The sequence below is a fragment of the Ipomoea nil genome, unplaced genomic scaffold (genome assembly GCF_001879475.1).
Source record: "Ipomoea nil cultivar Tokyo-kokei standard unplaced genomic scaffold, Asagao_1.1 scaffold1619, whole genome shotgun sequence".
NCBI lineage: Eukaryota > Viridiplantae > Streptophyta > Magnoliopsida > Solanales > Convolvulaceae > Ipomoea > Ipomoea nil.
Window position 1 is genome coordinate 905092 of NW_017618047.1, and position 27406 is coordinate 932497.

Genomic DNA, 27406 nt, shown 5'->3' on the forward strand with positions numbered 1-27406 from the left:
CATAAAGCATCTCCTGGGTCTTGGTGTTCCCGCGGGGTGGTCGGATTGTGGCAGCGGCGGTTGATGCATGCTTTCGGCCACAACGGAGACCACCGGCTGGAGGCCATCCTGCTGTGCGGCGTGACCGGTTCCATCGGCCGTGTGGTGGCCCCTTGCGGTTGATGTGGGCGTTCGGTGGTGGAACGTGTTCCACGCTTGCATAGTGACCAAAGCTGTCACAAGCACCATCTTTGGCAATGGTAGACAGGCATCCCAAACAGCTCTGTTTCTTGCTTTCCATATATGATATAAAATAGAAGCTGCATACAATATTCCATTAGTGTCTAGAACATTTAAGAGTGTACTAAACCATTCATGGAAAATATTTGTCACAATGTTGGGGAGTGGGAGGCTAGATTGGCTCCAAATGGATCTTGCATAATCACACGATACTAATGAATGCAAAATATTTTCATGAGCAATTCCACACATGGCACACATCGGGTCCACCTCTACTCTTTTTATAATCAAATTGCTCTTAGTGGGGAGGATATCACTTAAAGTTCTCCATAAAAATATTTTCCCAGGCAGCCAACTATAATGTCAAAAGTTTGCCTATTATAGAATCTTATAATTAAATGTCTAACTAACTTAGTTGGAAACTAATTAAACTTGAAGAATAGAATCTTGTAGAGCCTGCTTCCATCAAACATATGTCAAAGTAACATATATAAATTGTAATTATGGGAAACATTTTTTTTAAAAATAATAATAGAGCGGAGGGCAATGTGGTAAAATAAATTGTAATTATTGAAAACATTTTTTTTAAAATAATAATAGAGCGGAGGGCAATGTGGAAAAATCACTTGAAATTAAGCATCTATATAAAAGGCATCGCAAGCCGGAGGAGTTTAAATTGAAAACTAAAATCAGGCATAACGTTTCCAATCAGCGAGAAAGGGAGGGAATGAGAGAGAGGATACACGAATTTGCCGCTACATTTTTTCACCCTCCGGCATCTAATCTTCACCTGATTTCTTAAGGCAGTATAGTTACATACACTCATTGTATAAACTGATATTGACATTCATACATCCATATATATATATATAAAGAGAGAGAAGAAAAACTAAAGGGCTATATTTATATATGGCATCGGAGCTGATCTTCCGAGGTCAGGAGTCACAGCCTGTGACGGACGCGTACACCCCGAAGCCGGCGAAACCGTGGCTGAGTTTGAATCGGTCAATTAGTTACATGCTGCGTGAGCAGCGTCTGGTTTTCCTTTTCGCCGGCATGGCCATCGCCACCTTCATCTTTGCCCTACTCCCGTCGTCTAATCCTCCTTACAGCCAGGGCTACGACACGATCTCCGCCTCGCACTTGCGTGCTCACCCTCACGCCCGCCTCATGTATCAGAAGCGCATTCGATTCGAGGCGTTAAATTCTGGCGGGAAGATTCCGCTGGGCCTGCAACGGAAGGGTTTGAGGATCGTCGTGACCGGTGGTGCAGGCTTTGTGGGGAGCCATCTGGTGGACCGTCTAATCGCGAGAGGCGACAGCGTCATCGTCGTGGATAACTTCTTCACCGGCCGGAAGGATAACGTGATGCACCATTTCGAGAACCACAGGTTCGAGCTAATCCGACACGACGTCGTAAAGCCGCTTCTGTTAGAGGTGGACCAGATCTACCACCTGGCTTGCCCCGCATCGCCCGTTCACTACAAGCACAACCCCGTCAAGACTATCATATCCTTCCTTTTAATTATTATTTCTGTTCTCTAGCTGTTTTGATATATTTTTTATTAATAAAAATCCCGTCTTGACACATTACATTACAATAATAATAATCCTTAATTCTCTTGGTGATTCTGGGCGCTTCACAAGACAAATGTGGTCGGAACTCTGAACATGTTGGGATTGGCCAAGAGAGTGGGCGCGCGGTTTTTGCTAACAAGTACCAGCGAGGTGTACGGTGATCCTTTGCAGCATCCTCAGAAGGAAACTTACTGGGGAAACGTCAATCCTATTGGTGAGTAGAACATGCATTACTTTAATCATTAAAGTCCATTCTTTTATCTGTGAATCAAACTGTCCTAGCTCTAACTTAAGTCTGAGATTATGGTTTCAGGTGTGAGGAGCTGCTACGATGAAGGGAAGCGAACTGCAGAAACACTGACCATGGACTACCACAGAGGAGCTGGTGTTGAGGTTAGATTAGTTTCTTGTCGGAAGTTGAGACATTTAATTTGTTAATGATTATATATGCAGTGTGGGCAGTATTGATGATGATTATGTATAATGTTACGCGTACTGTATTTTTCCTGTTTAATGAAATAATCAAAAGCCAAAACTATATATATTGTGTCAGGTGAGGATTGCCAGGATATTCAACACATACGGTCCCCGAATGTGCATTGATGATGGTCGTGTTGTCAGCAACTTTGTTGCTCAGGTGATGTTTTTTAATTTCTCTTCTTAAGTTTTTATTGTCAAAGTTGATTTAGTAGATAATTAAGGATTGGTTAAATATAATGTAGGCCTTAAGGAAGGAGGCAATGACAGTTTATGGTGATGGGAAGCAGACAAGAAGTTTCCAATTTGTTTCAGATTTGGTAAGTCATTTATCATTTATCAAGGATAGAGATCGATGCTTTGTTTTTGGTTTTTGGTTATTATAGTGTTTTCTGCACATACACCTTGTGTTCATGCATAAAGCTGGAGTCTTTATACATTTAATGTTTGGTTAAGGTTGTCTTTTGGAGTGGATAAGCTCCAAAGCAAGCAACCTAGGCCAAAGAGCAGCAAGAAGGGTGGTTATGACTTATGAAGAACAAAGAGAAGACTAATGCATGTGTGTGTTGGTTCTTTCTTTTTTCATTTTAAGGTTGAGGGACTGATCCATTTGATGGAAGGAGATCATGTTGGTCCTTTTAATCTTGGGAACCCCGGTGAATTCACAATGCTGGAACTTGCTAAGGTAAAACTGCTCATATCCACACGACACGACTGACTTTAAGGTGAACTCGAATTAGTCTTATAATGGTACATCGTTGTTGTTGGGGCAGGTGGTCCAGGAAAGCATTGATGCAAATGCTGAGATAGAATTCAGGCCCAACACAGAGGATGATCCTCACATGAGACAGCCTGATATCTCCAAGGCCAAACAACTGCTTGGGTGGGAACCCAAAGTGGCCCTTAGGAAGGGTCTCCCTATGATGGTACAAGACTTCAGGCAACGCATCTTTGCTGACCAAAAAGACCACTCTACTACTACTACTACTTCCATACAAACACCATAGCTTCTCAGAACATTATACTTCATCAGTGGCAGAGCCCAGAGCCCAGAGCCATAGCCTCACCTTCCCAATATACTTATCATAATCATAGTTTCTTGATTCTAGTTGTGTAACATGCCCCTCGAATGTGAATTTTGAAATGTTGTTTTAGTACTCGGGGATGAGATTCTTTAATTCAATTATATAGATTTTACAGAATAGATATTAATCTCTAGCATGAGCAGCTTTTCGACAAATGTCCACAATACAAAAACACACCATAGCCTACCAAGAAGACAGTCTGGGAAATAGACTAAAGTCACTAAACACTGCTAGCTACAAATGATGAATTTCTATCAACCTTATTTAGACAACCTCAATACTCCCTGCTTCATTGATGTCAAATGAAGATACGAGGTGAAGTTCTTCCCTGGTACAATGATGTCTATTTCAATTTACCGCGGCCCCTGCACATACTGTCACTGGGGCGGTGCTGTTTTGTCTAGCAGAGCTGTATTTCTTGGTGATGAATCTGATGTTTAAGCAAAGGAACATGCTATCATTAACCGGTGAAGGAACATAAAACGAAATAATAGCTCAAATTTATGATGCATTACCTGAAGAAATCTCTCCACATCAGCTCATACATCAACCAGTTTGGTCCAGTGCCACCGCTACCACCATCTTTCACTTTAGAGGCAACAGGAAATTTTCTGCAGACCACGCGATAATGCTCTGTTAGAAACATAGCAGACAACGTTATAGAAAAGAATAACCAAAACTATTGTTAGTTGGTTGCCTTGATGTAGACTTCTTCAACTCATCAAACATAGACCGAGGGGAGAGGCATCCCATAGCGAGCCAGGGAGATATTTTGCAGGAAAAGTTTGCACCGTATATGCTATCGTTTCCACCAGTCTTGTTTCCTTGATTCGGTTGCTCTTGGCATTCAGCTGCAAACTTCTTAACTCTCTGCAAGGCTTCGCTCTCTCCTCCAACAAGGGAAGCATTAGCAGCAGGCTTTCCATTCTGCAGGGAAATTCAAATCACACTTGCAACTATAGACACAGCAGAAATCTCAAGAACATATCATGGCCATATGCAACTAGCCAACTATGAAGAACACTTCCAAGACATTTGTCTAATAACACCAGACATAAATTATATTTCTTTTTTTTTTTTTTGTCAGACCACAAGGTGTCTTGTGCAGGTCCTAACGGTAAGAGGCACCTTTAAGCCCGTAACTAAACCCGTCAGCCAAATTAAGGGACAAAGTGCTGGTCAGATTGGTTTTTCCATACGAGATGGAGTTCGAACTTCAGACCTCTCTTAAGGAACAAGAGTGCACAGCCACTCACGCCAAGAAATACAGCTCTTAGGACACTAGCCCCCGAAGAACAAACCAGCCTAGGTTGTCTATCGCTCAATGGCTCAAACTAGGAAGGGCAATTCATAGCTTACTGGCCCCGAAGGACAAACCAGCCTAGGTTGTCTATAGCTTAATGGCTCAAACTAGGAAGGGCAATTCACCGGCTCAAACCAAGAAGACCAATTGAAATGAACTGGGATCAAATCATCCTAATTACCTTAACTCATCTTATCAAGTCTTTTTTCCATGGTTGCAATAGGCGCTAGGCGTTAGTCGGGCGGTAGACTAGCGCCTAGCGCCTAGGCGGGGCCTAAGCGGTCGCCTAGGCGGCTAACTGAAAAAATGAAAAACAGTGTACGTTTGTAGGTGCATATATGTCATATTATACATACATACATACATACATACATACACACACACACACACACATATATATATATATATATATATATATATATATATATATATATATATATATATATATATATATATATATATATATATGAAAAGAATTGGCAAGGTCGAGTCGGCCGGGTTAACTCGGCTAACTCGACAGAAATTGACGAATTAACTCGGCGTAATCGGCCGAGTTAGGCGCCCCTAGCCAAATTAGGCGCTAGGTCTCCTAAGCGGGAGCCTAGGGAGGAAATCGCCACTGCCTAGGGGCGCCTAGCGCCTAGGCACCGAGGCCTAGGCGGGATTTTTTCAACCCTGCTTTTTTCAAATAAGGGAACATTGAGAAAGTAAAGAACAGAAGAGAGAAGTTCACCTGGCTCATTGTAGCAGTAGGATTGAGACCCAAATCAACCAAAGATGGGATTTCTCCAGTCTCAACATCTCCTCTAGCCGGCATTCCCCTTAACTGATCCAAAGCTTCAATGGTCTTCCTAACCTCCAAGTTCTGAACTTTTTCCTTAAACCCGCCGTAGTTTGTAGGCATTTCTTCAAGTTTGAAAGGCAAATCATCAACATGATACAATGTGCTTCCCCAGAAGAATTTCACATCGATGCCTTCATTCTTCATCACAGTCTCAATCTTGTCTTCGGACTTAACTTCATCGTGAGAAATTTCGCGGTGAGCATACACTGCCTCGGCGCCGACGGCCTTGGCCAGCTCGACGAGCACCGTCTCCGGCTTCCCAACTCTGACGACGAGATTAGACCCTCGCGCCTGCAAGTTCTTCCGGAGGTCCGAGACTGACTCAATCACGAACGTGGCGCGGTACGGGCCGGTCTTGTCGAATCCAGAGGAGGACTTGCCGTAGTCTCTGGGGTCAAAGCAGTAAACAGGCAAGACCGACATGGATTCATTGTTGGCGGCGTTGAGGCACTCGTTGTCGTGGACGCGGAGGTCGTTGCGGAACCAGACGATGGAGGCTCGGCGGAGGGCGGCGGCGTTGGAGGGGTCGGAGGGGCGGAGAGGGTTGAGGGAGAGAGGGCTGTGGAGAGGGGTTGCGGAAAGAGTGGATTTGAGGAGCGGCTTTGTCGGGGAGAGAGAGGCGGCGAGGGAGAGGCGGGAGAGAGAGGAGATTTGGGAAGGGATTTTGATTTTGTTGGGGCTGGGAGCTAAAAGGGTGGAGATTTTGGGGGGGTTGAGGAAGTGGGTAGGGAGGATTGTGGATAAAGATAGGGAGATAGATGCAATGGGCGGTGAAGGTGTAGCAATGGCGGCTGCCACCTGGGTTTGCTCTTCTGCTTCTTCATTTTCATGGGATGGAATCTTTTTAGGATCCATTTTCGAGAAATCTTTGGAGAAGAAGATTCAGTTGAGAGGATGAATGATGATAAAGGCAATGCGATGGGTGGTGGCTCCTCCTCCTCTCAGGGTAGTTGGGCCTCCCCTTACTGCCCTGTTTTGTGTGGTCTGTGAAGTTGAAGAGAGTTTGGTGGGGATGACATTATAAATATGGAAAATGCTGTGTAATATCATTTTTTATTTTCAATTTTTATTTTTACACTCATTTAATGTAAACACTTGTATTAAAATTTACGGGAAAAAAAAACTTATCAGAATCTGTCACATCATATAATAAAATTTGATATTAAGCGATCCGCTCAAACCACCTCACAAACTCTTGTCAACAAATAAGTCCAACCCAACTATTCACTAATGTGGAACTAATCAAAATTCAGCTCAACTTTACTTTTTTAAAGAAAATTTGGCACCTCACAAACTCTTGTCAACAAATAAGTCCAACCCAAATTCACTAATGTGGAACTAATCAAAATTCAGCTCAACTTTACTTTTTTAAAGAAAATTTGGCTTAGTCACTTAAAACATTATGAAACGAATTCACTCACTTACATTTATTAAAAGAGTCTGATTCAGAACTCTTTAACGTAACACACATTTAAAAGATATTTATGTATAAGATGTTCATATTATTGTGCACTATATTTCATATTGCATACATATATATTAATCTTCATTTTTTAGTTTATAAGGAGTAAATAAAACGAAACGAGTAGGAAATGGGGTGTTGGTGAAACGAATCGCCCCATTTCTGTTTTCTTCTGCCCATGATGCGTTAGAAGAGAACATTAATATGATTCACAAATAATTTATAATATTGCGCAGTATAATAATAGTCCAATAATAAAATAGTAAATTGACAACTAATTGCCAATGTGATGATATTCGGCAAGCAAGCAAAGGATCCTGGGCATAACATATGATCCCACATAGTATAATTTAGGAGTTTAGGAGACATGTCACACAAAGTGTTCTTTCTTCTTTTTTTTTTTTTTTTCATTTTTTGTGGACAGAAAAATCTGTTGTGACTTGTGAGTCATTTTTTCTATCAAAGCTATATACATGTCAAGTCACGGAATGTTAAATGGCTTACATGCATTTTCCATTGAAATGGTGGGGGCTTTTGGTTCTTCAATAATTCATGCAAATTATGGAGCGGTGGGAAACCGCAATCATTGCAGGTGTGGGCGAGGCCTGACAACGTTCAATACGCCTCTTGCAGTCACCTGGTGAGATCGTACAACAAACAAAGTTCAGATTTTTGTTGAAGAAGATGAAACTCGAGTGATAGAAACGGCTCTGCTTGGGATATTTACCTCGAAGAAAGAATTGAAGTTGAGGCGCAAAAGAAAACGCCTCAGGAATGGCGCTCTTTGGCTCCCGGCAAGCCTGCTACTTCGCAGTATAGTGTATAAGGAGTTTGATTTTTTGTTAAATTCCTGAAGAATTTCAGCAAGAAATGTGGGTGGTGTCAGAAGAAAAGAAAACTAGGGGCATGGTATAATAATTACATGAAAATGTGATTTGCTAAAGAATGTGCAAGTACAGGTGTCACAATCATGTTATTTGAGCCAAGTCATACCTCGGCAATATGCTCTAACTCATCAGTATTTCCACTGTCCTCCTGATTCTCCATCTTCCAGCAAAATTGCAAACAAAGTCTCATTATGCCATCCAGAATCCTCGAGACAGAACCAATATCCAAGAAAGATTGTGAAATTAATGCAGCCAGGTACCTGCAAGTCAACCATGTTCATATAGTGGATGCGGTGAGCATTAAACTAAAATCAGAATTCACTACATCAAACACGTAAAACTATTTGTGTAAGTAGGTTTTAGTATGAAACACATTATAAGCATATTAAATTTGCCCCATAAACTTAAGCTTTCCTCTTTACTTACTCTTGATGGAAGCCCACAAGTTCTGTGAAATCATGAGAATTCTGAATGTGAGACTGCAAAACATTCCACTGAGATTCTATAACGTCCACCTGGGAAATTAAAGAAATGTCAAATAGGCATGCTATGATTTCTATTTCATAATGATAGCATACTTCATTTGCATACAATATCCGTGTAAAGCATGTACCACAATGAAGTTAGAAATCACACAGATTACCTGAATATAGAACTGAAGATTTTTTATCAAGAAAGCCATATGCTCTCTTACATGCCACATTGGTCTAATATGTTGTCGTCGATGTTGTGATGCTGGGGATTTTGAACAGTCATTGCGGTGCTTAGCAAATTCTGAGTGATCTTGATGCATGTAAGAAGCCCATGATTTTTCCAATTCCATTTGTGTCCGCTTAAGTCGGAGCAAGTACTGGAAAATTCGTTGGTATCTAGAGCAAATTGTTATTAGAACACAACTTTCACAAACCTTAGTAGTGTGCATGGATGGTAAAAGGTTCAATCGGGAAAAAATACGTTTCAGCTTAAGACTTCACACAGTAGAAAATAAAATGAAATAGAGGTGCTTGGTCTTACTTTGAGAGGACTTCCTGTGTAATGAACAATTGCAATGGCCATTCAACAGAATATTCAAGCGAAATGCCATCCCATCCATCAAGGGACATCTCCAAAGAACCATCAGTTTGCCCTCCCAAATCCCCATCGGCATTTACATTTGCCTTTGGCAAATCAAGTTGTGCTGATTTGAGAGGAATTCCAAAAGAAGGAACCCTAGAGTTGGAAAACAGAAGGTTTCTTTGAGCAACAATCTTGAAAAACATCTCCACTCAGAAATTATGAAATTTTAAGCAGAAGCTAACCGCAAAGACACTCTAGAAAAGTATTTGTCCTCTTCTCCAATAGTCTTAAGTGCAGCCTGCATAGCAGTTATCCTTGTTACAATTTTGCAGCTAGATCCAGCAATTATAATTGGGGAAACATATTGATGAAAAAGCCAGGAAATAACAAAAAGAAACGATATGTCAATGTAAAGTCAGTAATCACAAAGGCCAGAAATCTTTGATAATCATTCAAATTACTTGTCAATCCTTTTTCCAAGATATGCATCAGAGGTAAGTGGTCTAGAAAATGCACCTACCAGTTGGAAGGGGGCCATAAGATCAGCTTCTGCAGTGGATTGGCGAGGTGGTAAACGCATGAGCTGGCGACTCTCCTCAAGGAAACTCTGGCAGATTAGTGCACAATATTTTAGCAACCAATTGATTGCTTACAGGTTACTAAGAACTATACGAGTAGTTAAGAATATTACTTACCTGGAAGAAATCACCTTTCGCTAAAAGAAAATAGTCTTTAAGGGCTTTTAAGTGGCCATTTAAATCTGCACGTACAACTACAAGCTGCAAAATTGAAGGAAATTATACAGGACTATCCAAAAAAGAGATAGGTATTAAGTTTTGCAAATTGGCACCTGCCAAAGATGACTAGCGGCAAGTGCTTTAATTGAGTCAATAGCAGTTTCAAATGATCTTTTGTGGAACTCCGATGACTCCTACACAAGGTAACCAACATTTTAGCCTAAGCACACAAATAACACAAGAATAAAAGTCATTATTACAACAATAGAAAATCCTTCAAAAAAAAAAAATGACAATCAAATATGGACATCTAGCTTTCAGGAGGCCAAGATACTGTTTGCAAAATCAGCTGGGTTAGTCTATAAGACCTTTAAGTCTTGAAGCAAGGATTCAATCTTATCAGCCTCAGACTGTGGGAGTAAATCTTCTCCAACTGACTGAACATCCACTGAGTTCTTCTGGGAAGAAATCTTCTCAGTGAATTCTTGGATCTTTTGTGAACCTCTTTGTGTCTGCTGATGTGATACTACACTATCAAATTGAAAAGTAGGACTAGGATTTCGAAGAACCCTGACAGCCTTTCCAGCAAAACAAATAGACTCTGCAACACCCATGGGGATATAATCTGGAAGCATATCCTGTAAAATAAAAATAAAAATAAAAATAAAAAAATTAATTAATTAATTAATTAATTAAAAGATTTAAATGCACAAAATTCCAGATGTTTTAGGTGCAACAAATAGCAGGCTGGATGAAAAAGAGTAGTCATGACTGTCTGATCAAGATTTGATCTTTAACATTACAAATTTCTATGCCAACACTTAAGTAATAGAAGCAAGTTTTTACTCAATGTATGGGAAATCACAGAGTTTTCTATAACCAAATAAATAAGAAATCATCTATTTGAGTTTTCCAATCACAATTATTCAAAAAGAAAAAGAAACACAGGGTGACAACAATCACCAAAATATATACCAGAATATTATTGAAATAGAAGCTATTAATTATTAAATAAAACAACGCAATCTTAAGATACCAGTGAGATATGGAAGCCCAAGTGCCAATCAGATAGAGAAACATCACTAGTTGACAAGTGTGCCAACTTCTCAAGCACATCTGAACCTGAATCTGTCTCTGAATCCTTGTCATCCTGCCTGAAAAGAAAAATACAGCTATACATATTTGCCTACAACTCCTTGATAAATAGATAAAGCAACTATTACTGCAACTTGTACATACTAGAATAACTGAATAACCACTGAAAAGGACTGTGAAATCCATAGCATGCTACTCACATAATCTAAGAAAAAAGGGGCAAAGCTGCAACCCATATGCATCAAAAGAAAAAAAGAAATTCTTTCAACAAAATTTTAAGGCATAACAAATTTTAATAAAGTAAAAGAATGGAAATACAGAAATCACCTTCAAGGGTGAACATTACCTTCCAATAAAAAATTCTCTGTATGGGTCATGAAGAATCCCATATACCATCCAAGACATAAGTTGATTATACATGACTTGATGCCCATGCCAAAGAAGCCTACGATTCAAGTGAAAGAGGGAGTCGGTGTGAACATAAAATTCAGAGAAAATTTTTCAAAAGAGACTTGGAACTTTTGAACTAAAAGTAGGGAAGTAAGAAAGATATGGACGTAACAAGTCATCACAACATAAAAGGAAAAGGGTCAAATATGCCCTCATACTTTTAGCAAAAAGAGCAATTTCAGCAACTAGGTTCCAATCTTGACATAATGATAACAATCCATTTAAATATATTGACTTGCCTAATAATTTTAATCTTCAAAAAGATAACAGTCAATATATTTAACCAAATTGTTATCATTTGGTGAAAAATTGGAACCTAATTGCAAAAAATTGGGACTTCAAAGCCTTAATTACATTTTTTAGTTGAGGTACCCAATTGCACTTTCGCTAAAGTAGAAGGGCACATTCAACCATTTTCCCTAACATAAATGCAGTAGAAATTTATACCTTTGAATGCATGTCTGCAATTCTGGAATGCCACAGTGACACCGCTTGTGCAGAAGATTGAGAAGCTTCCCTCCACAAACACCATTGCGCTCAATCTCCAAAATGAGCTCATGAAGAGGAGGCAAAAGGACAAAGAACTAAAAGTGAAAATGCATTAATTAGTGAATGAATTCATGGAGAAGGGTGTTGAAAGAAAAATTCTAGAACAATGTATTTGAAATTTACTTATTAAAATTCCAAAAATGGGACACTTAACAGCAGGCGTGCAATTATGCTACAAATATATGTCATAAATCGACATGAAAGCAAACAACTTTGAATTTGTAAACATATAATTCCAAAAGCATGCACACAGATATGTTATATGTGCTTTGCCTTGCTTCATTCTATAGAAATTCCATATTTTGTGGCAAGGAATCCAACAACTGACCTTATTGAGACCGTGGGTAAGCGTTGCTAAAATAGGTAATGAATCAGACAGGAATTTCTGCTCAATATGCAGAACAGCAGACCTATAAACTGACAACACCTCAACAATTCCATTGGCAATGGCTCTCCTGTATACACTCTGTTTCTCTTTTTTCCCTTTTGACAGTTCAGAAGCTCTAGCCAATGGTGATTCATTGCTGGACCTAATCCAGCTCAAATTACGTGACTTAGTTGCAAACCTATCAAGCTCCCGGTAATAAAAACCTAGTGCAATTATCTTCTCAATTACATCCCTGCATCAAGAGTGAAGTCGACCAAATAAAATTTGGATTTAAAGTAAGAATGGACAGATTGTTAACTCAGAGATCTGTTTAAGAAATAAGTGTACCTTTCACTGGGTTGGATGAAGGAGAGATCAGGAGCGAGTACAAAGGTAGGCTCTTCAGCAATTGGCGTGTCAGGGGACAACTGAACACGGAGTGATTGCTGGTGCTCTCTTTTATCAATGATGAGATCTCCAGTATAACCTAATAGGGCCAATAAGAGTTCGTGCAGCATTGTGCTAGACTTCCAACAGTCTTCTTTCTGCAGTGTCTCACTCACCCCAGTACTGAATAAATTTAAACAGTGCTCAGTTTCAAGGCAAACTATCAAAGTATGCATATTGTATTATAGTTCAAACTCATTTATAATTTATTTTCAGATCCCAATTAGTGTAATTCAAAGAAAAAATATCTTAGCACCCATAAAAACAAACCACATTGGATTCATTGATTAAAAAAAATAAAGGTAATCACAAGATTCATATCTCATACAAAATGCTGAGAGAACAAAAAGTTGTATCCCATTTAGGCATTTATACAAGCACCCATAATGTAACCTTATCGCGATAAAACTTATATGCCCATTTCAATTTAATGGAGAATATAAACAATGCTACAACTCATATTACAGTTGAAGCAGTATACCTTCACATACACAACCGGGGTGCAATTTTTCCAGCTCCATCGTCAAATTTGAACTTCTAAGTGCCCAGATTTGAGTGAATTCCCAAAAGGTTTTCATACCATGGTGGGCAGCGGTCTCAGCCCGCGTACGGCGAACGAGCTGCTGAGTTCTGACTCACTCACTGATTCGCTGCCTGCTTGCTAAAGGTCCTTCACTGTGAAGTCTGAAGTGGTAGAATTGCAGAAGGCGAAGCACTGAAGGTCTGAAGGCTGAAGCGGTGGCGGTCTGAAACTTTAATCGAGGGTGAGGGAGAAGAGCTGAGTTTTATTTTTTTTCCCCAAAAACGTTGTCGTTGTATTTAAATTTTTTAAATAAAAACAATAATACTAATTATCTGGAAAAAAAATGGAAGAGTTAATAACCAAAATGGTCCCTCGACTATGCCGTAATTATTAATTTGGTCCTCGAATACTATTTTTATTCAATTAAGTCTTCAACTATGTAATTTTTACCCAATTTAGTCTTCTGTGTTAATTTGGCTGTTTGTTGACTGTCAAAAGTGGTGATAAAGTTATAATTTTACAAGCTTTCTCATTCCTCTCCATTTAGCAACGCCAAACCATGCAACAATACGCTCCGATCAGCTTCCGGTTGTCAAAAAATCGTTAGAAATTAAATCATTGGGCTCTCCGATGCACAACCACTGCTTCGACACTGACAGGTTTGGAAGCCGACCGGAGCTTATTGTTGCATGGTTTGGCGCTGCTAAATGAATAGGAAGAAGAAAACTTGTAAATTACAACTTTATCCCCTCTTTTGACAGTCAACTAACATTCAAATTAACAAAGGACTAAATTAGGTAAAAATTATATAGTTGAAGACTTAATTGAGTAAGAATGATAGTCGAGAACTAAATTGGTAATTACGACATAGTCGAGAGACCATTTTGGTTATTAACTCAAAAATGGCACAATACTAATAAAAAGAAATTTGAGTTAATTACTTTTTTAGTCCAAGACTTATTAGAGATTGTGTCAAATTTTAGCCACCCTTATTAGGGGTTAGACACTTTAAATCTCCTGTCACATTTTTTGTGATATTTTAGGTAGTTGGCTGCCACCTAGCGTGATTTTTGCAACAATACTATTCGTTGACTACCTTCTTCGACTCCTTAATAAATTTCGGACTAAAAAAAGAATTAACTCAATAAATTTTCTAGTTAAAAGGGGTTGTTGAATAGGTAGGACATGATTATCATATTTGAACGTTATGAGTTTGAGACATTTTGATATAGGACTCATTTTTAATGCATTATAAATTCATTTTCAGTGTATTGGAAATTAATTGAACTTATAATACACTAAAAATAAATCAACAATATACTAAAAGCAACATATATTTAAATGTTCATCTTATTACGTAGCCCCTAGTCCTCGATATTAGCATGGCAAATTATACTGCGAATCATGATTTACATTACAATGTGAACTAAGAATTCATGTTCATTTTTAATATATTGAAAGTATATTATGTGTGTTATTTTTGTATGTAGGTTCCTGTAAAAGTGTGTACATCAAAATTTCAATAATAAAAATTAGGAGTAGAGAATGAGATTACATATAATATTTCCCATAAATATGGTCAATAGTTCACCTGTCAATGTGAACCATCTTAAAAGTATAATGATTGACCCGATGATGGTCCATGGGTTGGCCAAGCCTGACCCAACTCACTGGGCCTTTGGTTGGGCTCTACATCTGAAATTGGGCCGAAGGGTTACATGGCTTAGTGGATCATGGAGCAATTATGACTAGCAATTGTTAAGTCATGGACCTGAGTTTACCTTGCAAAGTGGATCGATGTTCAAAAATCAAAACGATGCAGTTTGCGCATGTGAAAATAACGCATTTGAATATAGAGTTTTGTAATTTTGTATATTGAAATCTAAAATTGTGAAAATTCAGTTCTAAAATTATGAATATAGAGTTCTAAAATCGTGAATATAGTGTTTTGCAATTGTGAATATTGAATTTTGTAATTTTGTATATTGAGATCTAAAATTGTGAATATTCAATTCTAAAATTGTGAATATAGAGTTTAAAAATTATAAATATAGAGAAATGAATTCTGAAGACAAACAGAAAAAAATGAATGATTTTATTTTAAAATTCAAACAACGTCGTTGTAAAATGATGCCGTTTTGAACTCGGTTCTACCTTGCACAGCATAATTTGCCTATGACTAGGGAAGCCCTGTGTACATTAGTGCTCTGGCCTGTCGCCACTCGCCATGTTGTTATATATACAGATATGTTTTATCAATATATTATTGTTTTTATGAGGTTGCAAATGAATTATAGTTGAACAAATTTAGGTTGCGGTCCTATCAAATTCATAGCAACATCACTATAAACGGTGCAATATTATAAGCAAAAATAAGGACACGTAATATGATTGCCCTCAACACATGTCCTGTTGCTATTGAAGCCATAGCTTCCTAGTTCCTAGTACATAACCAATATCTTTGACTTCGTCTTGGTACTTTGAACACAACCCAAACAAGCTTTCGAATGTATTGTACTGTTCACAAAAAAAAAAAAAAAAAAAAAAAAAGATTTCTATCAGCCACACCAATTTCAGAAGAGATTCGACCGCACCACCGAAATTGGTGCGACGTAAACCAGTGATCACATGCAATCTACACAAAAAATATGGCTGACAATTGGGGAATTGGGAGAACTGATAAGGACTTGGTGGAAAGCTTTTTGGAATTTATTTGGCACCAATTAATATCTTCCAAGTCTATATCCTCTATCATCACTCAAATAAAAACAAAACAGACTCGAAATTTAGCATAGTTGGATCATTGCATGACTTAAAAATCAAACGAGAGGCAACAATGTGGATTCAAATTCACTATAAACAAGTAAAGCAACATGTATAAAAAAAAGACCCAATAATTCAAATATATCGACAAAATTAGAATCACCCAATTTAAAAAAATAAAAACAAAACAATAAAATTTATTTTTTTAAAAAAAATTAAGAGAGAAAAATCATTCTAAGTATAATGTTAGGAACTCATCTATCAATAGATTGAAACAGCAACACGCACCTCAAAGCACTGAAAAAGTGGGGCGTAAGATAATGTAATGTAATGTTATGATATGATTAACATTGAGAGAATGATGAAGGGCGGTGCAGCGTCCCTTATGGTTTCAGAAAGGGTATGCACTCATCCTTAAATTATTAATAAAGGTAGTCCACAATCATATATCATATATGCTCCGTTTATTTTATATAATATAATAATATTTGTGTTGGGAAATGTCGTTGCGTGACGGTCGGACGTTAATTTGCTATCGGAGCTGGAGCATATGTACGAGGTGGCACATGGGAAACATTATTCCCGTGTAAACTGCACCACCCAAAATGGGACGTAACTCCAACAACTTGTCCGGTTGGCGGAGGTTCTACCCAACTCCGAAGGTGCCCAGCCGCCCTTATCCTCCTCCACTGCTCTTTTCACTTTTCACGCATATATCATTCATTGTTACTGCCCTCTCTCTCATGTTTATCACTTTGTTTCCAAGGTTCATCTTCGAAATTTCATTTTTATAATCATAACTTTTACCTATATTTTTATAACACCTGATTGAGAATCTATCACGTTCCCTACCTTGACAACTTTTTTTTTTTTTTTTTTTTTTTTTTTTAATAAATCATTCTTAATCATATGTTGGTTTTACAATTATCGGGAGTAGTCAATTGACAAGACAATGTGACTGACTAGATGAGAAATGAAATACGAAAGAGCAGACAAATAAATAATTGAAAGGTAAAAAAAAACAAACAAAAGACAGAGTATTTTTAAAGTGGAAACTGAATGATGAAAACTATACCTTTTTGGGCGGTGTTTAAGTCAAAATTTCACTATATTTTGTATATAGTCATTACATGTACAATTGTGTTTTTCTAGAGAGATGTAGAGGTAGAGAGGTGAAGATGGTTGATTGAGCCCCCTTCTTTATATCTGACTATGGTTTTTTATAGTGGAAGAATAGCACTGCATTTGGTAATGTGATTGGCTTACGGTAATCGAGTATTTGTGGTAGAGTGAAATATTTTAGGAAATATAAATATATTTAGGTAGTGGAGGTGATTTAGGGAATAAAATGATATTTAAGAAAGTAGTTATATAAGTTGACTTGCCTAATCTCGTGATTGTCACTTTAATACATTCTTCCCCGTCAAAGCTGACTCGTTACTTAAGTTGACTGGCTGCCAAGACTGATTGATCACGAACCGAGTGCCAAGTGCCAAGTGCTAGGTCCGACTAGCTGACTACCATGCCTGACTGACTGCTAATGGTGTTGATCAGGTACCTATGTTGAGTATCCATCAAATAGTTTGATACTTAACAACAATTAAAAAAAGGTACATTTTATGAAAATAACGTTGCAGACTAAAGATATCTTATGACGATGACTATTAGAGATGCTATCATCCTCGAGAATTGGTTATGTTGGGTGTGTATGGCATATTGAAGATGGAAATTTTGGATCGAATGAAAATAAAGAAGATGTCTTATCACCTGCATTTTCTAAAAAAAGAAAACTTAACTCTTATCTTTTTATACATATTTTCTCAATCCTACATCATGGTAACTCAACTGAACATTTGCTTACTGCGCACAAGGAGCCCCCCTCACTTTGAGAGGTAGCTCCCACACTGACACTGATGAGACTTGATCCTTGGTCACTCTTCCAACTTTTTACCTCTATGACCAATTGAGCTGCCTATGCTGATATATTTTCTCAATCCTTTGAAGCACGGAAAGATGTAGTTCAAATACATTTATACATATTTTCTCAATTCTTTGAAGCACAGGAAAATGTAGTTCATCTTACACTAGTTGATCAGAGACCTGCGTAGTGCTTCTCATCCTTATTTAATAACATGATTCTTTTTTCCTTTTTTTAGAATAAAAGTTTATTTCATTAAATCATCAATCAGCAAGACAATGAACAAGACAAGGAGGAGGGACATTTAGCCACACACTGTAACCTGATTCAAAAATGCCCTCCCGAATTATAATGTGAGCAGTGTAAGTCACATATCACTTTACAAAACGAAACTCAATATCCATAACTGAGGATGCTAATTCTTTAATACATGATTCTTACATATCTTAACGATATTATGATATGTATAACAAATCATGTTCAACAATTCTAGAAACAAAATCGTCCTCTGACGATAGTGATATCCACAACATTCTTAAAACACAAATATTTGCGTGGACTGAATGATAACACACACGATGATTATGACATCATAAATCTCTAGATTCATGAAATTTATGATATCTTTGCAATTTAAAAAAATAGAGAAAGAAACCGCCATTGACGAGAACGGGCCCACTTCCTGTAAACCCACAAAACAAAGAATCTAGCGGTCGACCTCTGCCTCTCAACGCCTATATAAATGGACGCTTATTTCTCCAGAATCCTCACTCCTCCAAACTCCAACCCTAGAGACTAAACTAAAGAGACAGCAGGTTTCGTCTCGCCGCAGCGGGAGAGAGTAAAGCCATAGCTAAGCCTTCCGCCGCGGCAGCGTTACTTCCACCGTCAATTTCTCTGGGGGGATCAGATGGCTCGTTCTATCTCCAACGCCAAGTTCGTCTCTGCTTTCGTGCTGGACAGAGTCTCTGTTTCCGCTACCAGGTATTTAACTTATGGTGTTATTAGATCAAGAAAACATGGGATTTCATGAATTGGTTTATGAAACGTTTGGATGATTTGTTCTCACGCAGGAGCTATACGGCGGCGGCGGCGGCGCAGGGATCTGTTTCCGGCGTAGCAGGGAGGAGCAACGCGATGCTGAAGAAAGGAGGAGATGAATCGGGGAAGAGCGCCACCTCCTGGATTCCGGATCCCGTCACCGGATACTACAGACCGGAGAGCCACGTTAACGAGGTCGACGCTGCCGAGCTGCGTCAGATGCTCTTGAAGAATACCACTAGACAACATTAAACCACATCAATCTTTACTACTTTCCTAATACTATGTTGTTCCGCTGATATGATGTTTGCTTCCTATACTAGCAACCCCGCCCAGACATATACTGGTTCGGGGAAAGAATAGAATGAATTTGTATTTCTTTTTCATTTTTCCGGCTTCTTAATAGAATTACCTACTACCTAGCATTTGATGAAAACAGATTCTTCAATTCCATGTAGAGTTCTTTGAAGATTAAACATTTAAACAACAGTAAAGAACCAAAGAACTGCAAACTACATACGCAATTCTGATATAATAATACTAACAGAGAAACAGAGATTCTTAATTACCGTTCCGAAACACCTCTATAATGTTCAGCAACTGGAACAGAATTTGCAGTTTCTCGCCATTGAAGCTGGTGAGCCTGTTACAAGAAGACGAAAGCAAACGTTAGTTCGGGCTGTGGGCCTAGTGGGCTAGTGAGGACTTGGACCATGGAGCCATCACACGGCCCAAAACTCTAATGTTATTATCCACTGAGAAGGCAGGAATTGGGTGGGCCCAAAACGAGATTGTACTGACGTCTTTTCTGCAAATCTACGAGACTGTGCAGCAAACAAACAAGAAACAACAATTCCACGAATCCAAAGAAGGATCAAATTCAGAAGAATTACAATTTTGAGCGGTGCATTAGTCTTACTAAAACGTCACTAGTAAAAGTTTATTTAAATGATAACCAAGGAAAGCTAGAACAACCAAACCACCCGTGTAACGAATAAGCCGGATTTGGTGCTAGGGCATAAAACGGCCCGCGTTTCTATAAGCTACGGAGCAGAATCAGGAACGGTTTTAGGAAGAAAACGCGAGGCGTTTGAGATTGAGCCTGGAAGCGGGGGTGGTTTCAGATTTGAGCGCATTCACGCAGTCGAATCCGCAGCCGCACTCAGGACTCTCGTAGAAGCTGTCGATCGGGAAGCAGGCGGAAGCGATTCCGACGGAAAAGCAAAGCTCATCGCCGTCGTTAGTGACCTCGATGATGTTTATCCAGAAGAACAGTATCTTCACCTGCACGCCGCCGAGGTCGGAGAGCTTGTCCTTGGCGATCTTCCCGGTGATGGTGCTCTTGTACTTGAGCTCGTATCCGTCTATTTTGAAGCTGCAGGATTCTTCCAGGTAGACAGAGAACTCGCCGGAGCTGGTGTCCAGCTCGTAGCTCGTCACGCCCGTCGGGAGAAGGCCGACCGGGAAGTCGTACTGCTGCAGCACCTGGTACGCAGTCAGGATGCTGTCGCCGGCGGCCTGCGGGACGGCGAAGAGGAGAGCGAAGCAGGAGAGGAGTACGGAGAGCAGTTGAACTGAAGACGCCATTTTCTACGGTCAACTTGTGAGGAGAGTAAAGTTATGGCAAATACTGGCAGTGGAAGCAACGACTATGTGATACTATTTCAATTTTGACTACTTATTTGAGGAAGGATGAGGACTGGGAAAAACCAAAGTGGTAGTTGGAGCCCAAGGTAGATAGAGGGGTATTTTAGTCTTTTATCCCCAGATACTTGGGTAACTAAACTAGTCAACTTTGCCTTCCACGAGTTAATTATACAAGTCCTTTGGTTATTGTATTCTTATTATTTTTTATTATTTCCCTAAGCTATCAATTCCCTATATATACTATATAGTACAGTAACTGACTACTTCATTTCATTTATTATTATTTATTTATTATTATAATAGCAAGAAATCAGGCTTTGAAGATGGAGTTGTTTGAAGCATTAAGTTAGGCGAATGGACATATGATAACTTGAATGGATATGAGTCGAGAGACAATGACTTTCACGCCACAATTTCACGTGCTCATTGTTAACTAATTTTTAGGTGAAAATACATGAAGAATCTAATCAAATTTTAAGTTACCTACTAAAAGATCATTAACAAAAATTAAATTTATGACTTTCTAATATGAAAATCATATTCTACTTATTTGATTACCTCATTAAATTTATGACTTCCTAATTTTAAAATCATATTCTTTTTTTTTTTGGTGGAATTTAAAATCATATTCTACTTATTCGATTACCTTTTTTAGGCAATTAATATTCGCATAGTTGTTTGTTACTTGAGATCAATAGTAGAACAACAGTACAAGAGCTATAAACCAAATCTAAGTTTCATAAAATTGACTCCTATAGCCCTATTTATACTACGAGTTCTACTATATAGTACTCCCAAATTTTACTCCTTCACTTTTACTCTATAATGTAGCAAACAAGAATATGATATTTTTATCAGTGAGAGAAAATAAAAGTTGTAAGTAAAATGTGAGAGTCCATGTAGTATTTTCTTATATACTACCGTACTTTGAAATTCTAAACATTACATGTATGTAATCACAATAGATCTTCTGCATTTGTTGGTTGCTGCGCCTACTAAATGTTACAGTATTTAATTATTTATACGGTTAAAGGATGAGGTTTAATGTATCAGATAAACATGCTTAGGTTACGTATTTAAGCTGTCAAAAAAAAAAAAAGGTTACATATTTAAACTTTCACATCTAGACCACTATTTGGACCGCTTTCAAATCTAGAGGAGTCTAATATCCAATATTTCACAACTATATATTGTTACTCTACCCAAATGAAAGAAAACTTACATATAAGAAAGATAATTATCTCACAAATAAGGATTATATATATATATGTGCTCATTCATGTAAAAACTTGCTTAACGTGAGTCCGTGTGAATAATTACACGAGTATACACATTTTATTACATGAGTGCACACTAACTATACCCAAACATGCTTGGATAACCGTAGAAACCTTGGGAGTAATTAGGAATTTGTTTTTCAATTGGCAGTGGTGCATATTGTGGTTGTTTCGGTGCATTTATGTACTAGAAATATGTGCACTTATGCAATTCTCAATTCTCATGATCTCAAACTATATATGTACAGCCTTCTAATGAAGTTAAAATTCGTAAATTCATACCTAATTACTTCTGACCTCAAACCTTGTCTTTAGGCAAGGCACTGAAGGATTTGAAGTAAAAAAAAAAAAAAGATCGCTAAAAGACATTATAGCGTGTTTAATGAGAGGATTGAGGAATTGTGTGCACCAAACAGTGGATTTGGTTAGCCTTTTACGAAAGATGAATTTGATAAACATGCAATGCAGACCACAAAACAAGTCAAAAATTTCTGCAGGGACAGCGAAATGTATGAGAATGTTAAATCAACGCAGACGAATGCCTCCTAGGAAAAAGCATTGCGTCTGCAATTTCAAAGCATATAGTATTTCTCCTATGAAGCAGTCTTGAAACATTGTACACAATAGAATAATCACCATTACCACCTTCGTCAGTACTATCATCAAAAATAATTCTCCTATGCATCATTGTCTCTACCTTCTGCACGAATGGGTGATAACACAAGAATATAAGTGTTTAAAAAAAAAAAAAAATCCCAAAAGCAAAGGGAACAGAAAAGAGAGAAAAAATATCCAGGTGTTAATTGAAATTAAATACTATAATTTACCAGGTGCTAGAAAACAGAATACATTACATGAGCACAATCGAACAAAACAAAAAATATATTATTGGGTGACATGAATTTGAAGAAATTAATATTAATACAACAATAAAAGGGTAACTGCAAGAATTGAAGGTAAGCAAATGCTAGGAAAGTTTCATTCAAATGCTTTGACATAAATTCAATGAGTAATCGAGACAACTATGAGTAGAAGAGTACGTACAGAGGTTTAATGAATTTTAGTTCACGTCCTTGAGCCTTTTTATCAATTGATCAAGAGATTTCTTCTTTGTGTTTTGTTTTGCTCCCCTAGTTCCAAATGATCCAAAGAGACGATCTGATTGATCACGCATCTTCTCTGAAATTGCCACTACTTTTCGGTAGTCCAAGGCATTATAGCTCCTCTCTCGAATTACTGGATTCAGGAAATTTTCAGGGTGATTGCTTAAGAGTAAATTGACCAATTGTCTTGACTCAGCCAGACCTGCTTTCAGCTGATTTGCATCTGCATCAGATAGAAGAGGAGCTTGGTTCTCAGCAAATGATTCCAACAGCCGAATATCCACATCAAGACCCATGATGGCATTGATGTTAAACCTTTTAACAGATTCACCTAGCAATGCCCCAACTACCATTTCTGATATGTGAGCAAGAACATCTTGCATAACTCTTTTGAGAACTGGAACCGGCAATATCTGCTGAGCAGTAGAGACAAGAGTTTCCAGGAAAATAATGACCTCATTTGCATATTCATTTCCCCCTTGAGGAGGATCATCAGCCATCCAATTTACATTCTCTATCAGCATGAGAAACCCATCAACCTTTTGCTTAAGCAATCCAGACAGCATCTCCTCAGCCTTATCACTGGCTTTAGTCAATGGAAACTGCCTCCTGCCCCTCTCCACCATTCTCAACGGAATCCCTGAAAGTTGTGCAGCATGGCGAAAGAAGAAATCACAAGCCCGTTCAAACACTGCCATATTTGCTGCCATCTGCATAGCTTGAGTAGCACCAGTAATTGAGGTATCGATAAGTTTCAATAAAGCTCCATCTAGGGCCTCAGTCAAAAGACGGTCCAAGTATTTCTTCACCATATTGTAGAAATCAAGCTGTCCGCCATATGACATAAAACTCACCGAATCCTCAATAAATGACCGTACAATTCTACAGCAATCAGGTACCATGGAAGAAAATGGTGCAACATAAGGAAATGCAGGGACGATATTAGATATTTGCAGCTGAAAGGAAAGAACATTCATCGAGTACTCATATTCCTTTTTCATATACATTTGCTCGAGCTTGTCAGCAGCAAGAGCCTCAGATATCTGCTTACGACAATCAGACAACAGGAGTTCATGATATTTATCCCTATGCTTGCTCAACACATCAAGCAAAGCATCAATCGGGTATCCATAACGGCGCAATGTTACTCCAAGCAAACTCACATAGTCCTTTATCAGCAGCAAATGGTTAGCAGTTTGCATCCTAGAAAATTGATCTTCTAAAACAGAACACATCTTACTAACAGCAGTGTCCCATAAATTCTCCACCTCCACTTTAGATATCAATCCACCACCAGTCCTCAAAACACGATCCTCAACAATAAAAAATCCAGCAATTTGTGCAAAAAACGTTTGATGAGATTCGAGAAAGGGCGTCATTGATGATACCTGGAAATCAGAAGTCAATTGGAGCTTCCTATTCTCAAAATAATACTGCTTGAAACGATCCTCGAAGCCTAGAGTCTGGTGAATGTGATAAGCCCTGTACAATGGCGTCAAATCGAACCCCAACATTCCAGTACCTCCGTTGTTGTAACCGTCCCTGCTCTCATCGCTTAGTCCGTCAAGTCCGTCATCATCTTCTTCTTCTTCAAGAGCATAAACGCAATCCCTGAGACTGAGTCGACTCTGCTCCTCGGCTTGCCGTTGCTTGATTCTAAGTTCCTCTTCTCTTTGCCTCGCTGCGGAGGCTTGTCCGATGGCTAACTGGCCTAAATTCCGACTAACAACTCGGATCTCAACAAGCCAATCCCCAAAATCTTTGTTGACTCTGCGTTCAATATGCGATCGAATCGACGGGATCTGCTTCTCCAGCATTCTGCGGAGCGTAGATGACGGTGTTTGATCCAGAAACTCTCGCTCAATTGAGTCCACGCACTTCAAAGCCATGTAGAAGTTGTTCTTCGAGAGATGAGAGTTGGCTCGCGAGCAAAGCTCGACTAATTGCACGCAAGTTCGTAGAGATTCTATAGCGAGGCTAATATTTTTGCACTTGTTGCGAGCTTCAACGAAGGAGTCGAGGGAGGTGAGGAGCGGAACAGCAACGGACTGGAGCTGAGAATTGGAGTTGGAGAGCGAGGATTTGAGTGAATCAACGTCTGAGAGGAGGGATCTGAGGTCGTCTACGGCGGTGATGAAGTCTTCGTAGTGAGCCCTGCATACTTCCTCGATTTCCGATTCCTTGGATCGAGCAAAATGGCGGAGGTGGTGGAGGAGAGTCTCTGGCTTCCCGGAAGCAAAAGCCTTCCGAACGAAGGGACCGAGATCTTCTCCGTTGCAGATGGCGGAGGACAGGAGGAGCTGGTCAAGCTTGTCGGCTGATTCACCGTTCTCGGCCGCCGCCGGAACTACCTTCCGGCGCATCTTCGACGAGTTCATTGTCGGCACTGTTATTTACTTTTTCCCTTTCTTCGTCGCCTTTCCACCAAAAACAGTTCCGGAGCTATAACGACGAAACCATTACCAATGGAGGTTATTTAGGACACAGAAAATGCTAGCGGAACGAAGATTTTCTGTACAGTTACCAATCTATTTGACTATTTTGCCACTGGGATTGAAATATTACTGTTTTCATCCTTACTATTTTACTTATTTTTTGTATTACCCAATACTTTTATTTATTTCAATTTCCTCTTGATGTTTATGTTGTTTAGTTTCTATGAAATAACATTAGACTTCCAAGCTTGCAAAATAATATTGTTAAACAATAAGGCATAATAATGTTTTATAGGTTGAATAAAAGTTACTAATCTTTCTTAGAGGAAGATAAAATAGATTTTCTAAAACTATTCACACATTAGAGCATTTGGTGTTGGATTGGTTCAATAATGCTCAATCTAGAAACATGAAGGGCCATTTTAATAATATCCTAGATACATAAGGTGGATTTAGTTACATGATACCAGTAGCGGTTAAAATCGTTATTTAGATAGAGGGTACAATTATCTGATCAGATTAAAATGACATTTAATGCTCCATAGGCCACGTCGACATATGATTGGTTTTACAGCTAAAATTATGTTATGAGACTGTAAGGTCATGGTTACTCTTAGCTTATGAGTATCTATTACACGATACCAGTAGCCGTTAAAATTGTTATTCGGATAGAGGGTATAGTTATCTGATCAGATTAAAATGACATTTAATGCTCCATAGGCCACGTCGACATATCATTGGTTTTGCAGCTAAAAATATGTTATGAGACTGTAAGGTCATGGTTACTCCTAGCTTATGAGTATCTATTACACGATGCCAGTAGCCGTTAAAATCGTTATTCAGATAGAGGGTACAGTTATCTGATCAGATTAAAATGACATTTAATGCTCTGTAGGCCACGTCGACATATCATTGGTTTTGCAGCTAAAATTATGTTATGAGACTATAAAGTCATGGTTACTCCTAGCTTATGAGTATCTATTAAGTCATCTCCTCATACTCATAATTAATAACAATACAAATATCATTTTTCTTGTACATGGCACTTTAGTAATTATATTGTTACTTGCCAAGGACCTTGTAATCTAGTGGCACCAAGTTACTCTCTCCTATGGGAGCTTGTGCGTTCAAGTCTCAGTGAATGCGATATTGACTCTTTATGCTTCAGTAGGTTGAGAAAGTAGTTATGCAGTGATATTATAACAGAGTCAGTAGTACTCAAAAAATAAAAATAAAAATTATACTATTAGTCTGTTACTCTTTTAAACCGTAAACAGATAACGTTATAATAAAATTCATTAACTAACAAACTGAGTAATAATATTACATGCCATGCACAAGTAACACTACATACTATTTTTAGCACCATCGAATTATCTAAATATATCACGTGCTATTTTGATTAAATCTAAATAATTTTAATAAAATATCAGTGGGCTCTAGTGATGCCTAAATCAGTTCAATAAAATGCAAATATAGCCAAATATGATGATGAATTTTTAAACATTTAAGGATGAACATAAAAATTTAAGAATTTTATAGTTAAGATTGAAACTTTTAACTATAAATTATCACATCAAAGGGTACAATTAAAACATTGATAACTTCATAGATGAATTAAAAATAAACAAAGTTAAATATTAAGGACTATATCGAGAATTTACTGAAATTGATGCCTTTCTTTGTTATATTACAAGACATTTTGAGTGTGCAGATGAACATGGGCATGAAGGTCAATTACAAAAAGAAAAGATAAATACGGACTATATCTATTTATTAATTTTCCATTTATAGCTCAGATATTGATATTTCAATTGTGGTCTTCGTCGTGGAAAGCTGTCGGAGGATGTCAGCGTCAAAGTTGGGAGGAAAGGTTAAAAATAGTTAACCTTATCGGGTCGGGTTAATGTCAACCCAAATTCGGATGTTTAGCAAAGTTTTGTTTTGTTTTTTTTTTTGTTTTTTTTTTTTTTGTTGTTTTTTTTTTTTTTTTCATATTACATATAATATATCTATATATATAATTTGAGAGGAGAGAAAGAAAAAAAATTAATTAATTTTTTTTTTTGTTAATTCTCATATATTAAAATGTATTGTACTATAATATATTTATAGTAAAAGGAAATAACAAATAATCATTGTC

The 27406-nt window shown here is 38.1% G+C and overlaps 6 protein-coding genes across 7 annotated transcripts; 2 read left to right on the top strand and 4 right to left on the bottom strand.

Moving 5' to 3' along the window:
* The first annotated feature begins 1093 nt into the window (after positions 1-1093).
* Positions 1094-3495, top strand: LOC109191295 (UDP-glucuronic acid decarboxylase 2-like). The gene is made up of 7 exons (XM_019341891.1): positions 1094-1728; positions 1864-2011; positions 2111-2190; positions 2351-2434; positions 2520-2594; positions 2867-2959; positions 3048-3495. Exons 1-7 carry the CDS (start codon positions 1129-1131, stop codon positions 3279-3281), a joined length of 1314 nt encoding a protein of 437 aa, XP_019197436.1. The 5' UTR covers positions 1094-1128; the 3' UTR covers positions 3282-3495.
* On the bottom strand, positions 3440-6519 carry LOC109191293 (blue-light photoreceptor PHR2-like). The gene is made up of 4 exons (XM_019341890.1): positions 5396-6519; positions 4057-4286; positions 3875-3970; positions 3440-3789 (listed from the first exon to the last, which is right to left on the bottom strand). The coding sequence occupies exons 1-4, from the start codon at positions 6359-6361 to the stop codon at positions 3708-3710; spliced, it is 1374 nt and encodes a 457-aa protein (XP_019197435.1). The 5' UTR covers positions 6362-6519; the 3' UTR covers positions 3440-3707.
* A 668-nt stretch (positions 6520-7187) lies between these two features.
* LOC109191372 (gamma-tubulin complex component 4) lies at positions 7188-13344 on the bottom strand. The gene is made up of 17 exons (XM_019342013.1): positions 13038-13344; positions 12458-12679; positions 12071-12362; positions 11641-11777; positions 11090-11188; positions 10685-10802; positions 10017-10286; positions 9762-9842; positions 9607-9690; positions 9432-9518; positions 9154-9209; positions 8870-9064; positions 8499-8724; positions 8282-8370; positions 7962-8115; positions 7696-7818; positions 7188-7605 (listed from the first exon to the last, which is right to left on the bottom strand). The coding sequence occupies exons 2-17, from the start codon at positions 12625-12627 to the stop codon at positions 7552-7554; spliced, it is 2235 nt and encodes a 744-aa protein (XP_019197558.1). The 5' UTR covers positions 12628-12679; positions 13038-13344; the 3' UTR covers positions 7188-7551.
* Positions 13345-18506: 5162 nt separating this feature from the next.
* On the top strand, positions 18507-19237 carry LOC109191362 (protein SENESCENCE-ASSOCIATED GENE 21, mitochondrial-like). 2 transcript variants are annotated; one of them, XM_019341995.1, is made up of 2 exons: positions 18507-18744; positions 18834-19237. In XM_019341995.1, exons 1-2 carry the CDS (start codon positions 18671-18673, stop codon positions 19051-19053), a joined length of 294 nt encoding a protein of 97 aa, XP_019197540.1. In that variant the 5' UTR covers positions 18507-18670; the 3' UTR covers positions 19054-19237. The 2 variants fall into 2 exon arrangements, with proteins under 2 accessions (XP_019197540.1, XP_019197541.1); XM_019341996.1 differs by having other exon boundaries at positions 18516-18735; positions 18831-19237.
* A 373-nt stretch (positions 19238-19610) lies between these two features.
* LOC109191361 (uncharacterized protein At5g01610-like) lies at positions 19611-20630 on the bottom strand. The gene has a single exon (XM_019341994.1). It carries the CDS (start codon positions 20386-20388, stop codon positions 19870-19872), a length of 519 nt encoding a protein of 172 aa, XP_019197539.1. The 5' UTR covers positions 20389-20630; the 3' UTR covers positions 19611-19869.
* A 1520-nt stretch (positions 20631-22150) lies between these two features.
* Positions 22151-25322, bottom strand: LOC109191359 (exocyst complex component SEC15B). The gene is made up of 2 exons (XM_019341992.1): positions 22770-25322; positions 22151-22425 (listed from the first exon to the last, which is right to left on the bottom strand). Exon 1 carries the CDS (start codon positions 25204-25206, stop codon positions 22786-22788), a length of 2421 nt encoding a protein of 806 aa, XP_019197537.1. The 5' UTR covers positions 25207-25322; the 3' UTR covers positions 22151-22425; positions 22770-22785.
* Between the last annotated feature and the right edge of the window lie 2084 nt (positions 25323-27406).